At 41.1% G+C, this 17,657-nt stretch overlaps 1 protein-coding gene across 3 annotated transcripts in view; it reads right to left on the bottom strand.

The window, feature by feature from the left end:
• Nucleotides 1–336: 336 nt before the first annotated feature.
• ece2a (endothelin converting enzyme 2a) overlaps nucleotides 337–17,657 on the bottom strand; it is a 108,497-nt gene continuing 91,176 nt past the window's right edge. For all 3 annotated transcript variants that reach the window (XM_082514371.1, XM_082514370.1, XM_082514372.1), the window contains exon 4: nucleotides 337–3,623. In XM_082514371.1, the coding sequence (XP_082370497.1) occupies nucleotides 3,333–3,623 (291 nt within the window). In that variant the 3' untranslated portion in view covers nucleotides 337–3,332. The remainder of the gene's footprint in view (nucleotides 3,624–17,657) is intronic.

Below are 17,657 nucleotides of genomic sequence, written 5' to 3'. Positions count from 1 at the left end.
TCGTCTTAAGCTGCTAACATGAATTCTTTTATATCCTGGATATGTTGAACTTGCTGTGTTGTACAGGTTAGCCCACAAGTGGGAAAACAGGATAGACTCGGAAAAGGAAAAATACCAGGGAAACAAGGCAGAGGAGAAACCAATGAGGCCAAGGAAGACAACAAGGAAGGCAACAAGTAAATGCAAAAGAGCTGAACATGCATAAAGAAAGTGACAAACAAAACAAGGCAGAGACACAAACAGCAATGACAGGAGACCCCATCTAAGAAACCTGAGGGGAAAAGAACAACCAAAAAGAAGACAAGTTTCGAAAGGAAAAATCAAAACCATGGCACAAATTTTTTATGTTATTTATTTTGTTAAGAGTGATTACATTCAAGGAAACAACACTTGAAACAATCATGAATCAGTTAATTCATCAACAAGCGGGGGAACTCTTTCCTCGGGAATGACAAGATGAAAAGCTCCAGAGAAGCTGTGAAGCAAAGCTTGAGGTGAGGCTGTTTTGTAACCTCAAACTCAGAAACCAAAGCTACGGTTTATTAAAAACAACAACAATAATAATAAACTGGTGATACTCAACAACAACAAAAAACAGATTGAACACAAAGGCATAGAAAAAAAAATCACACACCTCTTTTTTCCTCCACGTTTTAAAAATAGGCAGTAATTAGATCTCAGTGGAGAATTAAAAATAAATGATTTCTACTTTATTAATGTGGTCCCCCCCCTCCAGTCACCAGCCTTCCTGTCTGTCTGCACGCCTGGTGCTCTCGCTCCCCTCTCTCTCCTGTCTATATTTAAGCAGCAGAGATCATAGGACCTGCACTTCATCTCATGTATCCTCAACAAATCGCACGCAGGGCAAGCTATTACTTGTATGTACATTTGTATGTGCACAAAGGTGTGTCAAATATGCATATCTCCATTAGCAGCGATTGTCTGGAATCTAAAGCAGACACGGGGCTCATGCAAACAACCCCAACAGAAAGGGGAGACTGTGACTGACATATTGATAGACTCTAATAGTTACTTTACATGCAGGCTGTTGCTGCTGTTGGTATGCACTACGTCTAGACATGCCAGCTTGTCTTGCAATCTGCATAACATTGGCAGACTAGTACTGCACTCCAGAATGCAGAGATCGCTGAACTATCCTGATATATTGTCGAGACAGGCATGACACTGGGATGTGAAATTGGTTTATAAATGATAAAAGTTTCAATTACGAACTGAAGAAGAGCCGAAGCTGGTGTAGTAGCAGCACAGACGGAACATATTAACACAGAAAGAAGTCGCACCATGAGTCACAGTTAACCTATGAACAAATCCTTCTTGATGATGTCATAATTACACTAATTGACGCAGCAATAAACATGTTAAAAATGAACAAAAGTCCGCCTCAGAGGCAGGACGGTTACTTGGTTTCCTGTGGAAGCGCATTCTCCACATTCAAATAGGAAGTCTTATCTTACATAATTCGAGTGTGTCTTCTGTATCTCATAATGACAGGAAAGCCAGCTCTGTTACAAGTATAACAATTTTCTCGTAATTACAAGTTCCTGATGTTGTAATTATGAGAAAAGGTGAAGGTGGTTATCAATCATCGCTGTTCACTGAGAGACATTTGTTTCTATTATTTTCTTTCTATATGGTCTAAGACAGTGAGAGACATTCAGTGAGTCTACCTGTGTGCACAGCAGTTAAGTCATCACTGGATCATATTATCTATATTTTTTACACATTTTTAATCAAATTTTATCACCTAAAGGACAATAAAACTGTCTTTGCGTTTCCTCTGCGTCCAACTGTCTTGTCTCTCTCTCATAATGTCCAAATCTTTGGAATAAAGGCAAACTTACTCTTGATAGAAATCACACTTAATGGTGCAAAAGTGAGAGCTCCAAATCATTCGTGTCCTAGCTTTAATCTGCCCGAATCTGGGAAATCACAAGATTTTCCCACTCTTTTCTTGTATGTACGAGAAGGCAAGTTTGAACTCATAAAGAGATTAGGCCAAGTTTTTTTTGCCTCTTTGGGGAATGTGATGCATTTTTGAAATATCAGACAACTCAATACTCTTCTGGGATTTTCCCACATAGGGGAGGATGATCCGGGAAAGAGAAAGTTTCCAGTAAGCGGCAGTTCTGTGGGTCAAAATGCCTCGTTGATGCAAGAGGTCAGAGAAGAATAGCCAGACTGCTTCAAGCTGACAGGAACAACAACTCAAAGAAGCACTCATTACAACCAAGGTATGCAGAAGAGCATCTCTGAAGCACATGGGCTATAGCAGAAGACCACACTGGGTGCCAGTTGTTCAAAAAGTCTTAATATAACTAGAAAATAAGAGACTGGAAAACTTTGCCTGGTTTGATGAGCCTCGATTTCGACTGTGACATTTGAATGGTGGGGTCAGAATTTGGTGTAAACATCATGAAAGCATGAATCCATCCTGCCTTCTGTTAACAGTTCAGGGTGGTGATGGTGCTGCTGTGGCCTCCACAGTCATCAGATCTCAATCCAACAGAGCAACTCTGAGATGGGATTTGACGAATGTTTCCAGCACCTTGTTGAATCTGAGCCGTGAAGAATTGAGACAACAGATCAGTTAGCCATTTTTTGTCTTTGCAAATGAGAAATTTATTAAGAGTAACATTTGTTAATCATGTTTTCAAAACGACAAAAGGCACAAGTTTGTCTATTAAACTATTAAACAATACTTGAAATGTGCAATTCACTTGTATTTTTATTTTTATTCCTATTTTTATTCCTATTTATTCTATTTATCCCCTTCGTATATTTTATTTATATTGTCTCTGTATTTATATATATGTGTGTGTGTGTGTGTGTGTGTGTGTGTGTGTGTGTATATATATATATATAATATTCTGTAACTCTGTAACTTCTGTCGGTGCTGTGCTTTTTTGGAAATCGAATTTCCCAGAGGAACCCACCCGAGGGATTAATAAAGTTCTATCTAATCTAATCTAATCTAATCTATTGTGAATACATCTGGTCAGACGCAGGATTTTGTCTCAAACTTTTAGATAAAATATGGATTTCAATTACCATTTATACAGCAGTTCTCTTATCTTTACAACATCTTAATTACATTTGCAGAACATTTATCCAAATATATATCGGTATCTTGATAAAATTTGACTTTAAAACTAATATCTAGTACATCAAACAGTATAAAATAGTTACTCCTTACAAATTCTTAATAAATACATAAAAACAGTAAGGCCAGAAATTTGGTTAACAGTTTCCCGTTGCAAAAAATCACAATATAAAGATTACTTATAAAGGCAATCCTACATATCAGAGTCACCCTACAGGTCAATATTAGCCAGGAAGTCTTCCTTATCATCATTTGTTATTGTAGTAATCCTGGTTGGTGGAGATTCTGTATCCCGCAGCAGCTTTTTCTCCAGAGCTGCATCTTCCGGGCTGAGCTTCTCCCCTTTGGTCATGACATACACAAAATATTCAAAGCCTTCTCCATAACTTTGATGTTTGATGGACCATTTATATTCCGTACGGGCATAGAGCCGTTTCCTGAAAAAAGGCTGGGCGAAGGTAACGGAGACAAACCGACCTCCAGGCTTCAGGCAGCGGCTGATCTAAGAAGGCAAAGAAAAAGCAGGAGAACCTTATTGGGACAAACAAGCACATCCTACATTACCACCAAGACACACATCATAATCATAATTTTCAACACGGTCACTACCACCTGACTAATAAGTATTTGATGATGCTGGGCAATGAATCTTCATGATTTATGTAAATAGAAAAACTTGGAATTATTTATTTTGTGGGATTATTTAGTTTTTAGCCAAGAGGCAGGTGCAATGGGAAGGCAGGGACAGGACAGTGATATGCAACAAAGATAATGATAATATTTAAAGTGGACGTTTCAATTATCTGGTACATGCTTTAAACCTTTAGGCAAAGGCAAAGGAACAGCTTCCAAGGATTCAATCATAGTCCTCACAGGAAGTCAGCTGCTTTGGGCTCAGCGTGGCATAATGTGGACCGATATCTAGTTAGTTGGTTGATAAGACAAGGTACTCTGCAGCAGGAACGCTATTGAGGAGAACGCTTTAAGAGCACTGCTTTAGGCTGCACTAAGTGTACTAGACCTTTGATGGTGTCTTGAGTGCATTCTAGTGAAATATTCCTGTGAATTTAAAAAATAACTTTCTCAAAGATTCATGTCTCTGTGATTTAAAGAAAAACTATTGGATGGATCAGCCAATCAGGTTGCTTTAATGCGCACAAGGTGTTTTACTCTGTAAGCCTCTCAGCGACTTGGTGGTTGCATAATGCCCATCTCTGCGTAGGCTTGCTAAGACAATTACATGCATTTTCTGCAAAGCTAGACTTTCTAAACAAACCCTCGTTTTTTGTTTAGAAAGTATGCATCTGACTGAGTGATCATCATTACTATGATGGGTACAATGTTATTATAAAAGAAGGCTGGAGCTTGGAAAATAAAACCTGAGATAATCTTTTTTTTTTTTCTCAAAGTAACGGTGTAGGAGAAGCAATCTTCTAAAGTGAATTCAAATCTGAGTCATAACATCTCTCTGTGGCTGCTGCTTCTTTGTTATACACCTTGAATTTTAATTACACTGACAGGCACAAAAGAAAAAAAGAAGTGTCTCGGTAAAGTTTGTCAACCACACGCTGCTAGAGATTTTCCAAGTCTTTTCGACTCTACTGGGATGATGTGAGTCTTGGGAGTCCAAAACCTCCCATATGTGTTTGGCTAGGTTAACGATCAGTGACTGTGAAGTTCAAAGTGCACGATTTACATCATTTTCATCCTCATCAAACCACCTCAACCCCTGTGGGTGGAGGATAGTGTCATTTAGACAGAGGCCACTGTGATCAGGACAGAAGTGTTGCATCGCAGGATAAAAGTGACCATTCAGAACAACTTTGTATTGATGTGCAGTGACCATTACCTCTGAAGGGACACTATAGAGCCAGCTGATCACACTGTAGGGGTGAAAGGTTAAGCTTTTCCCCTAACATGTCACCCATCTGTTACATCTGTCAAATACCAAATTATCTCAAACTGACAGAGCAGACTTTAAGCACTGAGCTTCTCAGTCTACAGTGGCTGCAGCTTAGTCACGCGGTCTGATAACACAGTGTGACAGGATGAAAACTTAGAGGGTCCCTGCATATGAATAATTGCTACTTTGATTCTCTCACCATACCACCGTGTTTATCCTTTGCGAGGGATACACGTGTGCATCAGGACACGGCAAGTTTCACAAGAGGCAGAGCTCAGGCAAGCAGGAGTATAAAGACACACACGCACATTTAGTTAGACATTAGCAGAGAGTTTCTCCAGAGACATAAGTGTGTGTGGGAGTAAAGAGACACAACTCGCAGAACTCTGTGTAGACACAAACTGAGCTTTTTTTCTGTGTCAACAGGGTGAATAACAGATTGCAGGAGAAATATTACAAGTCTGCAGCAGCTTTCTTAAATCTATTATCTGATATGACATCAGAAGATAGTTCAGTAATTTGTCTCTTAAACTCAAAACAACACTGTTACTGATGATTCAGCCGGGGGTGGGGGGGTGCTCTGGAAAATGTGAAGGAGGGGATATTTTCATGACCTTTAAAGCTTTTTCTATTGATAAAGAACCCCCCTCAATTAAGTAAGAAACAATTAAGTGACAGAAAGTTCCTATTTTTCACTATTTGCTGTTTTTACAGGGGATTTGCATAAAAAGTTTAATTAAATAAATTGTATATTTTATAATGATGGGACAGTCTGACAGTCTGTAATTTTACACAATATCACGCGTCGCTGGTTCAGGACACTTAAGGTTAAAGTAGTCTGAATGTGGCCCACAATGTAAAATGAAGTTGACATCCCTGGTGTGAAGTGTGATTGAATACTGTCAGTGTTTACAGATCTAGCTGTGAGACTTCGTGTTAATGGTACATGTGCATGTGTGCGTCAACTGTGTTCTCCTATAAGCCCAAGAAAGATTGCTCCAAAACAGGCCTGGGCATCCCCAGAAATATGCGGCCCATTGGAGAAAAAAAGCTTTGGACCTAACCTGTTGGTCCCGATTTTTAATTTGACCTAAAAATGATCTGAGTTTGTCCTAAATTCATTTTGAGAATGAAAACAACTATTAGATAAACAGGTTATGATATCTGCCTGAACACACAGACATCTACTGAAAAGACAATGCAGAGAGAAGATACTTCGTGGTCTTTCTGGGTGGCTTCTTGCCCGGGTCCTGAGGGCAGAGAAGCTGGTGTTGAGCTCACGTGTGACTGTCATGCAAGCTGGGATGGAGTGGCTGAGGTCTGTACAGTACTGTGACAGAGTGTGGAGCCAATCCTCATATACTGCTGGGGTCTTTTGAGAGTTGCTCTCAGAGGAGCACGTGTATCCTGCTCTTTTCACATGATTCATCTCCACCAGCATGCAGCCTATATATGAATTATTCACTTTTCACTGTGACGCAGAGGAAAAATGAGAGGAAGAGTGGAGGGGATGTTGGATATGGGATAAAATATGTCATGTAAGGCAAAGAAACAAGAAAGTGAAGAAGATGTTCCAGATGAGGGACACAAGATAAACGTATTTAAAACTGAAACCTTTTTATGTTCAGATTTACAACATTTTGGGTAAAAGCAACTGCACTAGTTGTCTTCCTGACAAAGCTAAACTAAGCTAGGCTGAAATAACTGTCAGCCAGTCGGGAAGCGCAGGATCCAGACTTCAGTGTTTCTCAAAGCTGAGTTAACTGAAGCAAGAAATAAAAAATGAAAACAAGATGGCAAACACACCACTGCTGCCTTCCCCCCGTCTACACAGTAGGAATGGTGAACATGTTAGCTCACAGCTGTTTCCACTTAGGACACAAACATGACTGGTTTCAATCATGTTTCTCTTCAAAACATTTATCAAGAACACAAATGGTCCCAGTAAATGTTTTACTGTGTTCTTATAGTTTGACATGAAATGAATTTGGATGAATGTTTGACTTGATGTTATTATCTATCTGGGCTCTTTGAAGACATCTCCTGTTGGTGGGGCTTCACTGGCTTCACCCTTAGGTGGAAGCTTGCTATTAGTAGAACACACCGCATGGAAGGCCCTTTTTGGTGAAATATTAATAGAAAATATTTAGTTGATTCATGGACTCTATTTTATTCCCTGATGTGGGCCTGTGTGCCAAACTGCGTTGGAGTTTTTACATAACCTTGTTGTGAAAATAAAGACATTTTAATTTTATTTTGAAAAGAGTATCTTGGAGTTTTTGATATTCAAGCCTATATATATCCCTTCCAAAGAGCACCTCAAATATGCTATGCTGCCAAAAGTATTTGCTCGTTTGCCTTCGCACACTTATGAACCTGAGTGATATCCCATTTTAATCCATGTGGTTTATTATGATATAAACAAGGTTTATGAGTGTTTATGGGAATTTCTGACCATCCTTCCCGAAGGGCATTTGTGATGTCAGACTGATGTTGGACGAGAAGGCTTGGCTCACAGTCTCCGCTCTAATTCATCCCAAAGCTGTTCTTTCAGGTTTAGGTCAGGACTCTGTGCAGGCCAGTCAAGTTCTTCCACTCCAAACTCGCTCATCCATGTCTTTTGGGACATTGCTTTGTGGACTGGTGTACAGAGATGTTGGAACAGGAAGGGGCCATTACCAAACTGTTCCCACAAAGTTAAGAGTGTGAAATAGTCCAAAGTGTCTTGGTATGCTGAAGTATTAAGAGTTCCTTTTACTAGAAGTAAGGGACCGAGCCCAACTCCTGCAAAACAACCCCACACCATAATCTCCCCTCCACCAAACTTTACTCCTGTCACAATGCAGTCACACAAGTACCGTTGCAGTTGCTCGACCATGGAAACCCCTTCCATGAAGCTCGTTATGAACTGTTCTTGAGCTAATCTGGAGTCCGCACGGAGTTTGGACGTCTGCAGAAAGTTGATGACACCTGCGCACCGTGAGCCTCAGCATCCACTGACCCTGCTCTGTGATTTCATGTGGCCTTCCAATTCATGGTTGAGATGCTGTCATTCCTCTTTGTTACATTACCACTAACATTTGACTGTGGAATAATTAGTAGCAAGAAATTTTCATAACTGGAATTCACTGAGCTCCTGAGAGAGCGACCCATTCATTCACAAATGTTTGTGAAAGCAATCTGCATGCCTAGGTGCTTGATTTTACAGACCTGTGTCCATAGGCGTGATTGGAACCCTGAAATCAATGGTTTGAATGGGTGAGTGAATACTTTTGGTAATATATTGTAGAAATGGGTAGAATCCATGGAGTACAACTTATCAAAAACAATTGACATTTATTGAAGCAACTTGTGATTTTTGCCACCTCCACCTCTCGAGCTTTTGCTGCTCTTTCAAACAGAACTACCCGCACTGACCTAGCTGATGCTTGGAAGTAACTGTTGCCAAAGGAAACTTCCTGTGTATCATATAAATGTTCCTTTAATACTGTACAGTTTTCTCAGAAAGTCCCTTGGCTGTCACATTTAACTTTACGCCAAAGTGCGACTCGCATTTCACTGAACTGCAGTGCGAGTTAACATCCTCCTGACTTCATCACTTCAGACATTATTCATGACATTGAGATGTATGGCTGCACTCTGTGCCTTTGGAGTGTAACTCCAGAATCTTATGTCACAGGTGACTGATGTCACTGCAGCCCAAGAAGACACTGAACTACAGCAAACGAGTCAGCTATAACTACTGTAATACCCACTGTTTGACAGTGAGGCTGGCAGTTAGAGGATGGCAATAAATTATCTGATGTTTCAGGTCATTTTACACAATGTAATACATTAGTCATACATCAAATTACCCTTTGTGTTTACAAGATACATTACTAACCCAGATTCTCACACTCAGCATGGGCCTGTATGAATGCATACACTGAAAATCCTCATGAGGAGGAGGATGATGCTCTGAGTGAATTGAGTCATATTTATATAAAGTCTATATGTAAATCAGCTCGTGCATGGCAGCAGCTCTGACATGATGTTAATCACACACACAAAAACAGAATCTCATTTCTTCAGGACAAGTGGAGAAAAAAGCAACAAACACAAGGAGTCACATATTGGAATTAACAGATGGATAAACTGGGATTTATATGACAATGCAGTCAGAAAAACACGGAGGCTCTTTTCAGTCCGTCCACTCTTTGTCAAACATCTGTAAGCTGATCCCAAGTAGGACACAGGGTTCCTCCAAGAGGACAGGGGAAACCACTGTGGTAGTATTCATTTTCACACACTACTGAAGCGCTGCCCCAAAATACACAAACACACCTGAAAACACAGCTGAGATACACAAACACACAATGACACGCATGGACCCACACACACCTACCCCCCCACACACACCAACAGGTCATAGCCTGTTCTGAATTATTTAGCGTGGCAGTTGAAGCTTGTGTCCAAGTCACCTGACGTGTCTTGAATGTATAAAGAGGAAATATGAGATCCGGAGTTAAGTTTCCCATGAGATTTCCCAGGTACTCCCACTGACACCTTTGGGTAATTTATCTCTTTGTTATCATTCCCTAGAGGGAGTTCATAGAGAAGAAAATGGAGCACAGCGTCAGTTCACGCAGGCCATGAAGTTAAACTTCACCACAATCCTGGCATATCAGTTGATCCCAATGCAGCTGAAGGCTCAGCTGATACTTTCCATGCATCTAATTTATAAATCTAGGAAGAAAACAATGTTTAGGCTGCTTAAGTCCACTCACATCTGGTCATCTGTAAGCTGCTGAGTAACCCACCTGCACCCCTGCTCAACCTGACTTAAACCAGCTTTTAACTGATTCCTTGTTCTTGCTCTTCCCGCTGTAAGCTTTCCACGTATTGGCATTGAAGCGTGGAGCGGTATCAGGACAGAGCCACAGTGCCAAATATAAATAAGAGCAGATGGAAATAATCTTCTTTTGGCTATGGCAGTCCTGATGGAAGTTTTGAGCTAAAATGCATTTCATTGTCTCCAGTGTCTTTGCAGCTTTGTCTAAAATGGGATTAACCTAAATTTTATATTTAAGGAGCTCTTTTCCATATTCACATAGTTTATTGTGCTAATCTAAAATTAGCATCCCTGCAACATTCATACACAATTTGTTAGCTATTACCTGCTTACATTTCTGGCAACACCATTAAGATCAATTTTGCACAGTTTACTGTGGCCAGGTAGTCTTGTTAAGCTTACTGATGAACCAAACTGACCCTATAAGTACAATGAACTTCAAAAAGGACTTCTATTAACATTAGGCCTCTCTCTTCTGATTCCCTGTTAGTAAATGATTTAATAATTGATTAACATGTTGATTTATTCTGCTATACAGAAACTGTACAGGATGAATATGTTAGTTTGAGTGAATTGCCACCTCAAAGTCATACTAATAGCCCATTTCCACTAGTACCAACTCGGCTCGACGGCCGTTTTCCATCACAATCAAGTACCACCTAATGTGCGTAAGGTCGTTATAGCCACGACCGTACGTTTAGCAGCCAAAAGTCCCGTGACATCATTTGTATGCAACACAAACGCCACAACAAAGAACCACAATGAGACAATGGTACACCGGCTGCTTGGTTCATGGCTTTTTTGTCATATTCAGGGACCACATTGTTGTTTTTTGTATAGTGATTTCCCTTGTTGCCGGGTTTCAAAAATGGCAGTTTTGATTTTGGCGAAGGAGATGCTCTCATGACTCATTGAGCAACGCCACTGAGTAGCCAGTTGGTGGTATGCAGTCCGTTTACATCACATTTTCGGATCGCCTCAGACAACTTGGGATCCCAGCTGAATAGGTACTAAAAAAGTACTTGGTACCAGGTACTACCATCTAAAACCCTAAAAACCAAGTAGAGCCTTGCCGAGCCGACCCGAGTAGGTACAAGTGGAAAAGGGCTATAAACTGTCAGAATCCTCAAAGCACAGGTCGAGGGGTAGGAGTGACTGCAATCTTTCACCCTAGCCTATTAGTCAACCAAAGACCCATTTGGTTCTTTATTTGAAAAGCTCTATTCTAATATGTAAAGGCCTGGATGAAATCTAATTTACTACGTCTAAATTAAAATAAAACTGAGGTCTTTACTTGGTCCTAAAAATCTTACAAACATGGTAACTTAACTATTTTATTAGGTATTTACTTTGGGGTTTCCCATGATGCAATGAGCATTTCTTCTTCACTCGGGTCTTTTACCTGTCTGTCTGGTTATGCATAACTACTGTATTTAATCATTAGTAAATATTAAATTCATCCTCTTTCTCTCATAGTGTGTCTTTTATCTTGTCTCTCTATGCTCTCTTCTCTTCCCCTTCACTCCAACCAGTAGCAGCAGATGGCTGCCTGTCCCTGAGTCTGGTTCTACTGGAGACTGTTTTCCTGTTAAAATTGAGTTTTTCCTACCAAGTGCTTGCTCACAGGTGGTTGTGTAATTGTTGTTGTTTCTTTAAATTTTGTAGGGTTTTTACCTTCCAATATAAAGCTGTTGTTGTGAATTGGTGCTATTTAATAATAACTGAAATTAAATGACATGCAGCCAAACTAACATCTAAGATTTGAGAATAAAATGCAGGTTTTGTTTTAGTCAATTAAAAAATGTCAAGAGCCAGTGAGAGAGTTCTGGAAACTTAAATATTTTAAGGGGACTGAATCTAAAATGTGGTCATATTTTAGATTTTATAAGTGTGGAAGAAGGTTTGATTGAACATGGCATCTCTAATAAAACTGCCTTATGACCACGACATCACTGAGGGCTTTAGAGCAGGAAAAATATAATTCTGTGTTACCTGTCTGCTAAAATCTCAACAGATTGTCAAGCCGCCATGTAAGCTGTATCTGCAGACAGTAGTTAAGTTTCTTCCCCCAAATAAAATATCTTGTTCAAAAATTGTCAGTCAGAGTGGTTGAAACAGAAAGAAACACTGCAGACTGCTAAAGTTCCCTCTGTACGTCAACATTTTGGCTGATTGCATCACTGTTTTCTTAAGATTTGCTATGCAAATCATGCATGCCAGTGTGTACACTCAAATACAACCGACAACAAATAGAAAAACTATTTGTTTTATATGTATTGTATGCATTAGAACTGCATACTACTATATTTTGCTTATGAGATTAAGTCTTATAATTATCTTGCATGAGAGTAATAGGGCACGTAACAAAGATGTTCTTAATAAAAAAGAACAAATATAATAAATATATATGAGAACTACCAGTCAACCTTTTTCTGGATAACTACAAGAATTAGTCTGGTACATATAACCTGAAGAATCTAGGTACTGGAAGAAACAGATCAACTTATTTAAACCTTTGAAATATTAACTTTGTATATGTCAGTCTAAGTCCCTGCCTGACCTTTCCACATTAGTCAGAGAGAAGATAAGCTGTGGAGCCAAGAAGAATGACATTTTATTCACTCAGCAGTCTTTCTTTCTCCAGGTGCGTACTCTGAATTTCTCCTATTCACTGCTTTGTCTTTCTGTCCTCACTGGGCTGCAATATCCTCGGTTATCTCCATTGTCTCTCCTCGCTAAGCTCAGACTCGCCTAAAGATACTGTATATGAGATAACTGATGGTCTCTGGTGGTCAGATGAGGACAGGGTGACAGGTGGTCATAACTGTGATTTCACTCTGCAAGATCTTTAAGTTGCATAATCTGGGTTCATCTGAGATGGAAATGTTAAGTTGCTCATGAGCCCTGAACTTCTCTAGATATTACTCAACGGAGGTGCAGGCAAGGAAGCAAACGTCTGCACAAATGAAGATTTATTATAATATTAATTTGTGCCAGTACTATAACAGTGGGTCACAGCTAGCCAGCAATTGTCCTGTGTCCTGTCTCTATACTCAGGCAGCACCCTTGCATAATGCAGCTGATGCAAAATACCACAAATTACAAGCTACTGTGGGTTGCATGCGAGAGGACGACTTCACAGAATGACCTTGTTTTCCAGACACACTTCAACCTTCATCCTTTCTTGTTCTTGTGCATCAACAACAATCTCTTTCTGATGGCTGTGCATGTTTTCATTTTATCAGTTCTAGTAAACATTTCAATTAAAAACAATTGTTAAAAATTACGAACCAACACAGAAATTGGCAATTCCCAAATCATTTAGTGAGTGTAGATGGCTTCCATCCATCCATTAGCTCGGCTGTCACAGGGCAAGAGGTGGGGTACACCCTGGACAGGTTGAAATGCCATTACAGGGCTAACACCGAAAGACAAACCATTCACACCTACAACCAAATTAACCAGATAACTAACGTGCATGTCTTTGGACTGTACCTGTAGAGAACCCATGCAGGCACAGCGAGAACATAGAAATGCCACACAGAAAGGCCCCGGCCAGGTGGTGAATTCAAACTCAGAACTTTCTTGGTGTGAGGCTATCCTGCTGTCTTTGGCGTTACATTTGCAATTTAAATGTACACTCACCAGACAGATTGTTCGGTACATCTGTTCAACTGCTTGTTAATGCAAATATCTAATCAGCCAATGACATCTCAGCAACTCAATGCACTGTCACGAAGATCTGTTGAAATTCCAACTGAGAATGGGGAACAAAAGTGATTCCAGTGACTTTGAACATGGCCTGGTTGTTAGTGCCGGACAGGCTGGTCTGAGTGTTTCAGAAACTGCTGATCAAGTGGGATTTTCCCACCTCTAGATTTTATTGAAAATGTCCAACATGGACCAAAAGCTCTGAGGAATTTTTCCAGCACCTTATTTAATCAATGCCATGATGGATTTCGGCAGAAAAAGGGGGGCTTAGATGGTTCTGGTGACTGTAGGATTGACATGGCATCCAAATAATTTAAAGCTGATGAACTTTATTAATGTATACAACTGTATGTCTGTGAGGGAAAAAACAACTAAAAATGACTGAAACAACAGTGCATATAAGATACTGCTGTGATCATTTTCATACGTCGTTAGAAATATACTGATTGCTTTCATAGGAGTTTACATACATAAAAAGAAGCTGAAAGGGGGAGGAGTTCATCCTATGCTACCTCCATTTCTCAGGTTTTTCCTTGCTATTAGAAATTAAAACTGTGGACTCAATATGGAAGCTATAAAATGTGAGAGATGAAATTTAGAATGTTTAAGGGTTGATGTGAAAGTAAGGAATCTACAAGTGAAATTTTATTTAACACCATGCAAACAGGAATATGTACAACTTATACTTCTGTCATTTGATAACACCTGTATTATATTCCTATCTTTTTTCTTCTTTCAACCTTTAAATTCACCAACAACAAAAAAGTTATACTTTGTTGCACCGTGGATAAAGTAGGAGGCCAGATTTTGAAAATGAAGGAGAGCGTGCTGAATAAAGAAACTGAGTGTCAATTAACGTGTTCATCTCAAAATGCTTGTTAAGTTAAAAAAAAGCCGCCATCTGTTCCAAGCTGAGGGTAGAAGCTGAAGTAAGGGGGTGGGACTGTGAGGGGCAGGCAGAGGTGGAGGTGGCGCTTTGTGCGTGCCTGAGTGTGTGTGCACCCACTTCACTGTGGGTGAGGCAGAGCTGATCAGTGGGTAGAGACAACAACAGAGCGCTATCTCTGGACAACAGACCTGGATGGACCACAGCCTACTGTCTCCCTTAGACGTACCGTTAACACATACACACACCCGCACATTCACTTGCACGCCAACCACACACACACACACACACAAACACACTTGAAGTGGGGCGAACATATTTTTAAAAAAGCAGGGAGGAGGTGCAGTTTTTATTTAGGTCATATTTTCACATCATATTTCATAATTTCCCTCCCATCTTGTTTACTGGGATCATGTAGCTCTGCAGCCCCCTCCCTTAAGGAATGTGCATTTGAAATCTACCGCCTGTCTTCCTTTCCATTTCACCTCACCCGAAGCCTGCAGCCAAGCATGTGGATGGCAAAAACGTGTAAACGTCTTGAAGAAACGAAGAGGGCGTGGGTGAGAGAAGCGTGGAGGAAAAGAAGGACAGGAGAGAAAATAAGTGTGTGTGTGGGGGGGGGGCTTACTCAATGTGGGTCTCCTAACAAAGCAAATCTGCTCTTCCCTTCAGGGGTGCAACAGCCTGCTTTGTTTCCTCCATCCCTCCATCCACTGTTTTATCCATCCCTTTCTCTCCTGCTTCTAAAGAGCCAAATGTGCAGCTGCTATGAGGAACCATCTGCCCCGAAGAAGCTTCGTTTTATGTGCACGCGCAACTTTAAACTCTGTCTACAACAGAAAATATCAGCGACTGAAGGTCCAGCTCTATCTGAGTTGAACTGGCGCACATGACAAGAACAAAAACGACACAATAAACAAGCAGAAATTTGATTACGCCTTTAACGTTTGCACAGCCCCTTATTCCCACCGGGAAACTTACAGTACTTGGAGCAACAATAGATAACAGAGGAAAACGTGACAATGTTGGATTCCCTCTCCCCATCCTCATCTCCGCCTTCCTCCTTTTCACCCACCCACCCATCCTCCCCTGAATTTTCCTCTCCTCCTCACCCCGCATCGCCTCCTCCACCCGTTGACTACACAGATAAATTATACATCAGAAACCTTCTCCTCTTTTCCGCTCTCTCCCTCCACATCCACACACCCCCTTTAGCTTGCTGGGACAAAACTGCTTGTTTGTGCTCGACTACATGTGCGTGTGTACTTCCAGCTCGTGATGCGCTGCCAAAGAGCTGCGCCGATTCCAAAATGACTCAACACCTTTCACAAACCTGAGTGCAGGTTGTGCGGCGGGCTCGCGGAGGCTCGAGCTACAGTGGCAAGACGACGACAACAACAACAAGAGCACGCCTTTCAAATAGGCGCATCTCTCCCTCTCATACCTTGTGTTGCCATGGAGATGAAAGTTTTGTGCTGGTCACAGTAACATATGTAGGTCAAAGCGGGACACCTCTCAAAACAAAAACACCAGGCGGTGGCGACGGGAAACTCACGCCTTCATTAGGCAAGGAGAGAAAGTGAAAAAAGTCCAGATAACGAGCAGCCCTGATATGAGAAAACAGCTCCAACGACGCAAAAGCACACTGAATATTTACTGTGGAAATAAACAGAAAAACTTATCTGAGATGTAAGGCTTTCATTTTTTTTTTAATCACTCTGGCGAGCACACTTGTGTGTCAGAAGGTTTTTTCGACAGCCTTATTAGTGCACTGACTTTAGGTGTATCAGGAGTTCAATAAAAGACAAGGAGTCACTATTATCTGATACTAACTGCAGCTCTGAACTGGGTCACTGCTGATGCATTTACAAAGGGCTTCTTCAATGTTGAAGAAAGCTGAAAAATGAGGGAAACTCGTCTTCGGGCTAAATTTGAATGGCGTATCCGTGCTGTGAGACGTGATATTAGCATTAGTGTGTGTGTGTGTGTGTGTGTGTGTCCGTGAATGCGTGGACCCGTGTCTAATTAATCAGCATCTTCAAATTCGGACGCCACGTTCTCTCCTCGTGGCACACTGAGCTAAAATTAAAACATCTGTGTCTTCTCCTTTTCATCCACTACAACCATCTCGGGCTTTTATCTCCCATTTCTTCTTTAGCTCTTGCTGCCTCCTCACCCTTCCTGCCTTCCCTTCTCCACTGGGGACCAGACAGAGGTTTGCTTTAATTACTGAACTACTTTTCACACCGGTGGAAAAAGACGGAGACACTCATCAGACAACCACACCCGCCCACTGTTATGCTCCCAGCATCCCTGCGCTGCCTTTCATGCACTTTTCCCCTTGCGTTTGTGTGCCTGCATTAACGTTTGCTTTGTGTTTCATTTTCGTAAAGCTTCCTCTAAAAACGCCTCATGCGAGGTCGCTGCTTATAGCAGATACACAGCAGAACATTGCTGCGGTCAAAAATGCTAAATTAATTAAGCGATGTTTGCTATTCTTGGCTCGGCATGATGAAATAAATGATGCAGACTTTGAGAAAAACTTGGATAGGAAGGCACAGAGTCAGCGAATGTGTGATTAATAAACTCATCTGCCTTTCAGAACAGTTGGAAAAAAAATTGTAAAGCTTCGGGGAAATAAGAACTGCAGAGAAACTGGAGCAAAACGTGAGCGCCTGGTACAGTGACACGTTTAGAAGACGGCAGAACAAGAGGAGGGAGGGTGTTCCCCTCGTTTTTGTGGTTCACTCCTTTTCACACCCTCTACATCTCTGTTTTCTTATTCGCTAAATCTCACAACACATTTTAATTTTAATGCCATTTGCACGGCAGCTAACGTTTTTGCTGCTTTAACCGTTCCTTTTAAGCCTTACGTTGCCAGAAGGAAATGTAAACGTCAATGCACGCTGACATATATTCTGAATAACCAAGAGCCAAAACAGAAACAGCTCCATCAATAGTTCTTCCTCTCCCTTTTAATGGCAAGCCAGGGATAAGGCACCTGGCAGTAGCTGAAGAAGAAAGCAGAAACCGCAAGTGAGGCAGAGAAGGAAGGAGGCTGAAAAGGAAGTAAAATGGGCCAGTGTGTCTGGCTGCTGAAGGGGTCTCTCGTGGGACTTGGAAGGCGGACAGGACAGCCCGGTGGAGGTCCCCGTAGCACACTAACACAGTCCAGTCCATTCAGTGGGCCAGTAGCACAGGAAAG

This window comes from Aulonocara stuartgranti (genome assembly GCF_965226115.1).
Source record: "Aulonocara stuartgranti genome assembly, chromosome: 18".
In the NCBI taxonomy this organism is placed as follows: Eukaryota; Metazoa; Chordata; class Actinopteri; order Cichliformes; family Cichlidae; genus Aulonocara; species Aulonocara stuartgranti.
This window is presented reverse-complemented; position numbering and strand designations above follow the sequence as displayed.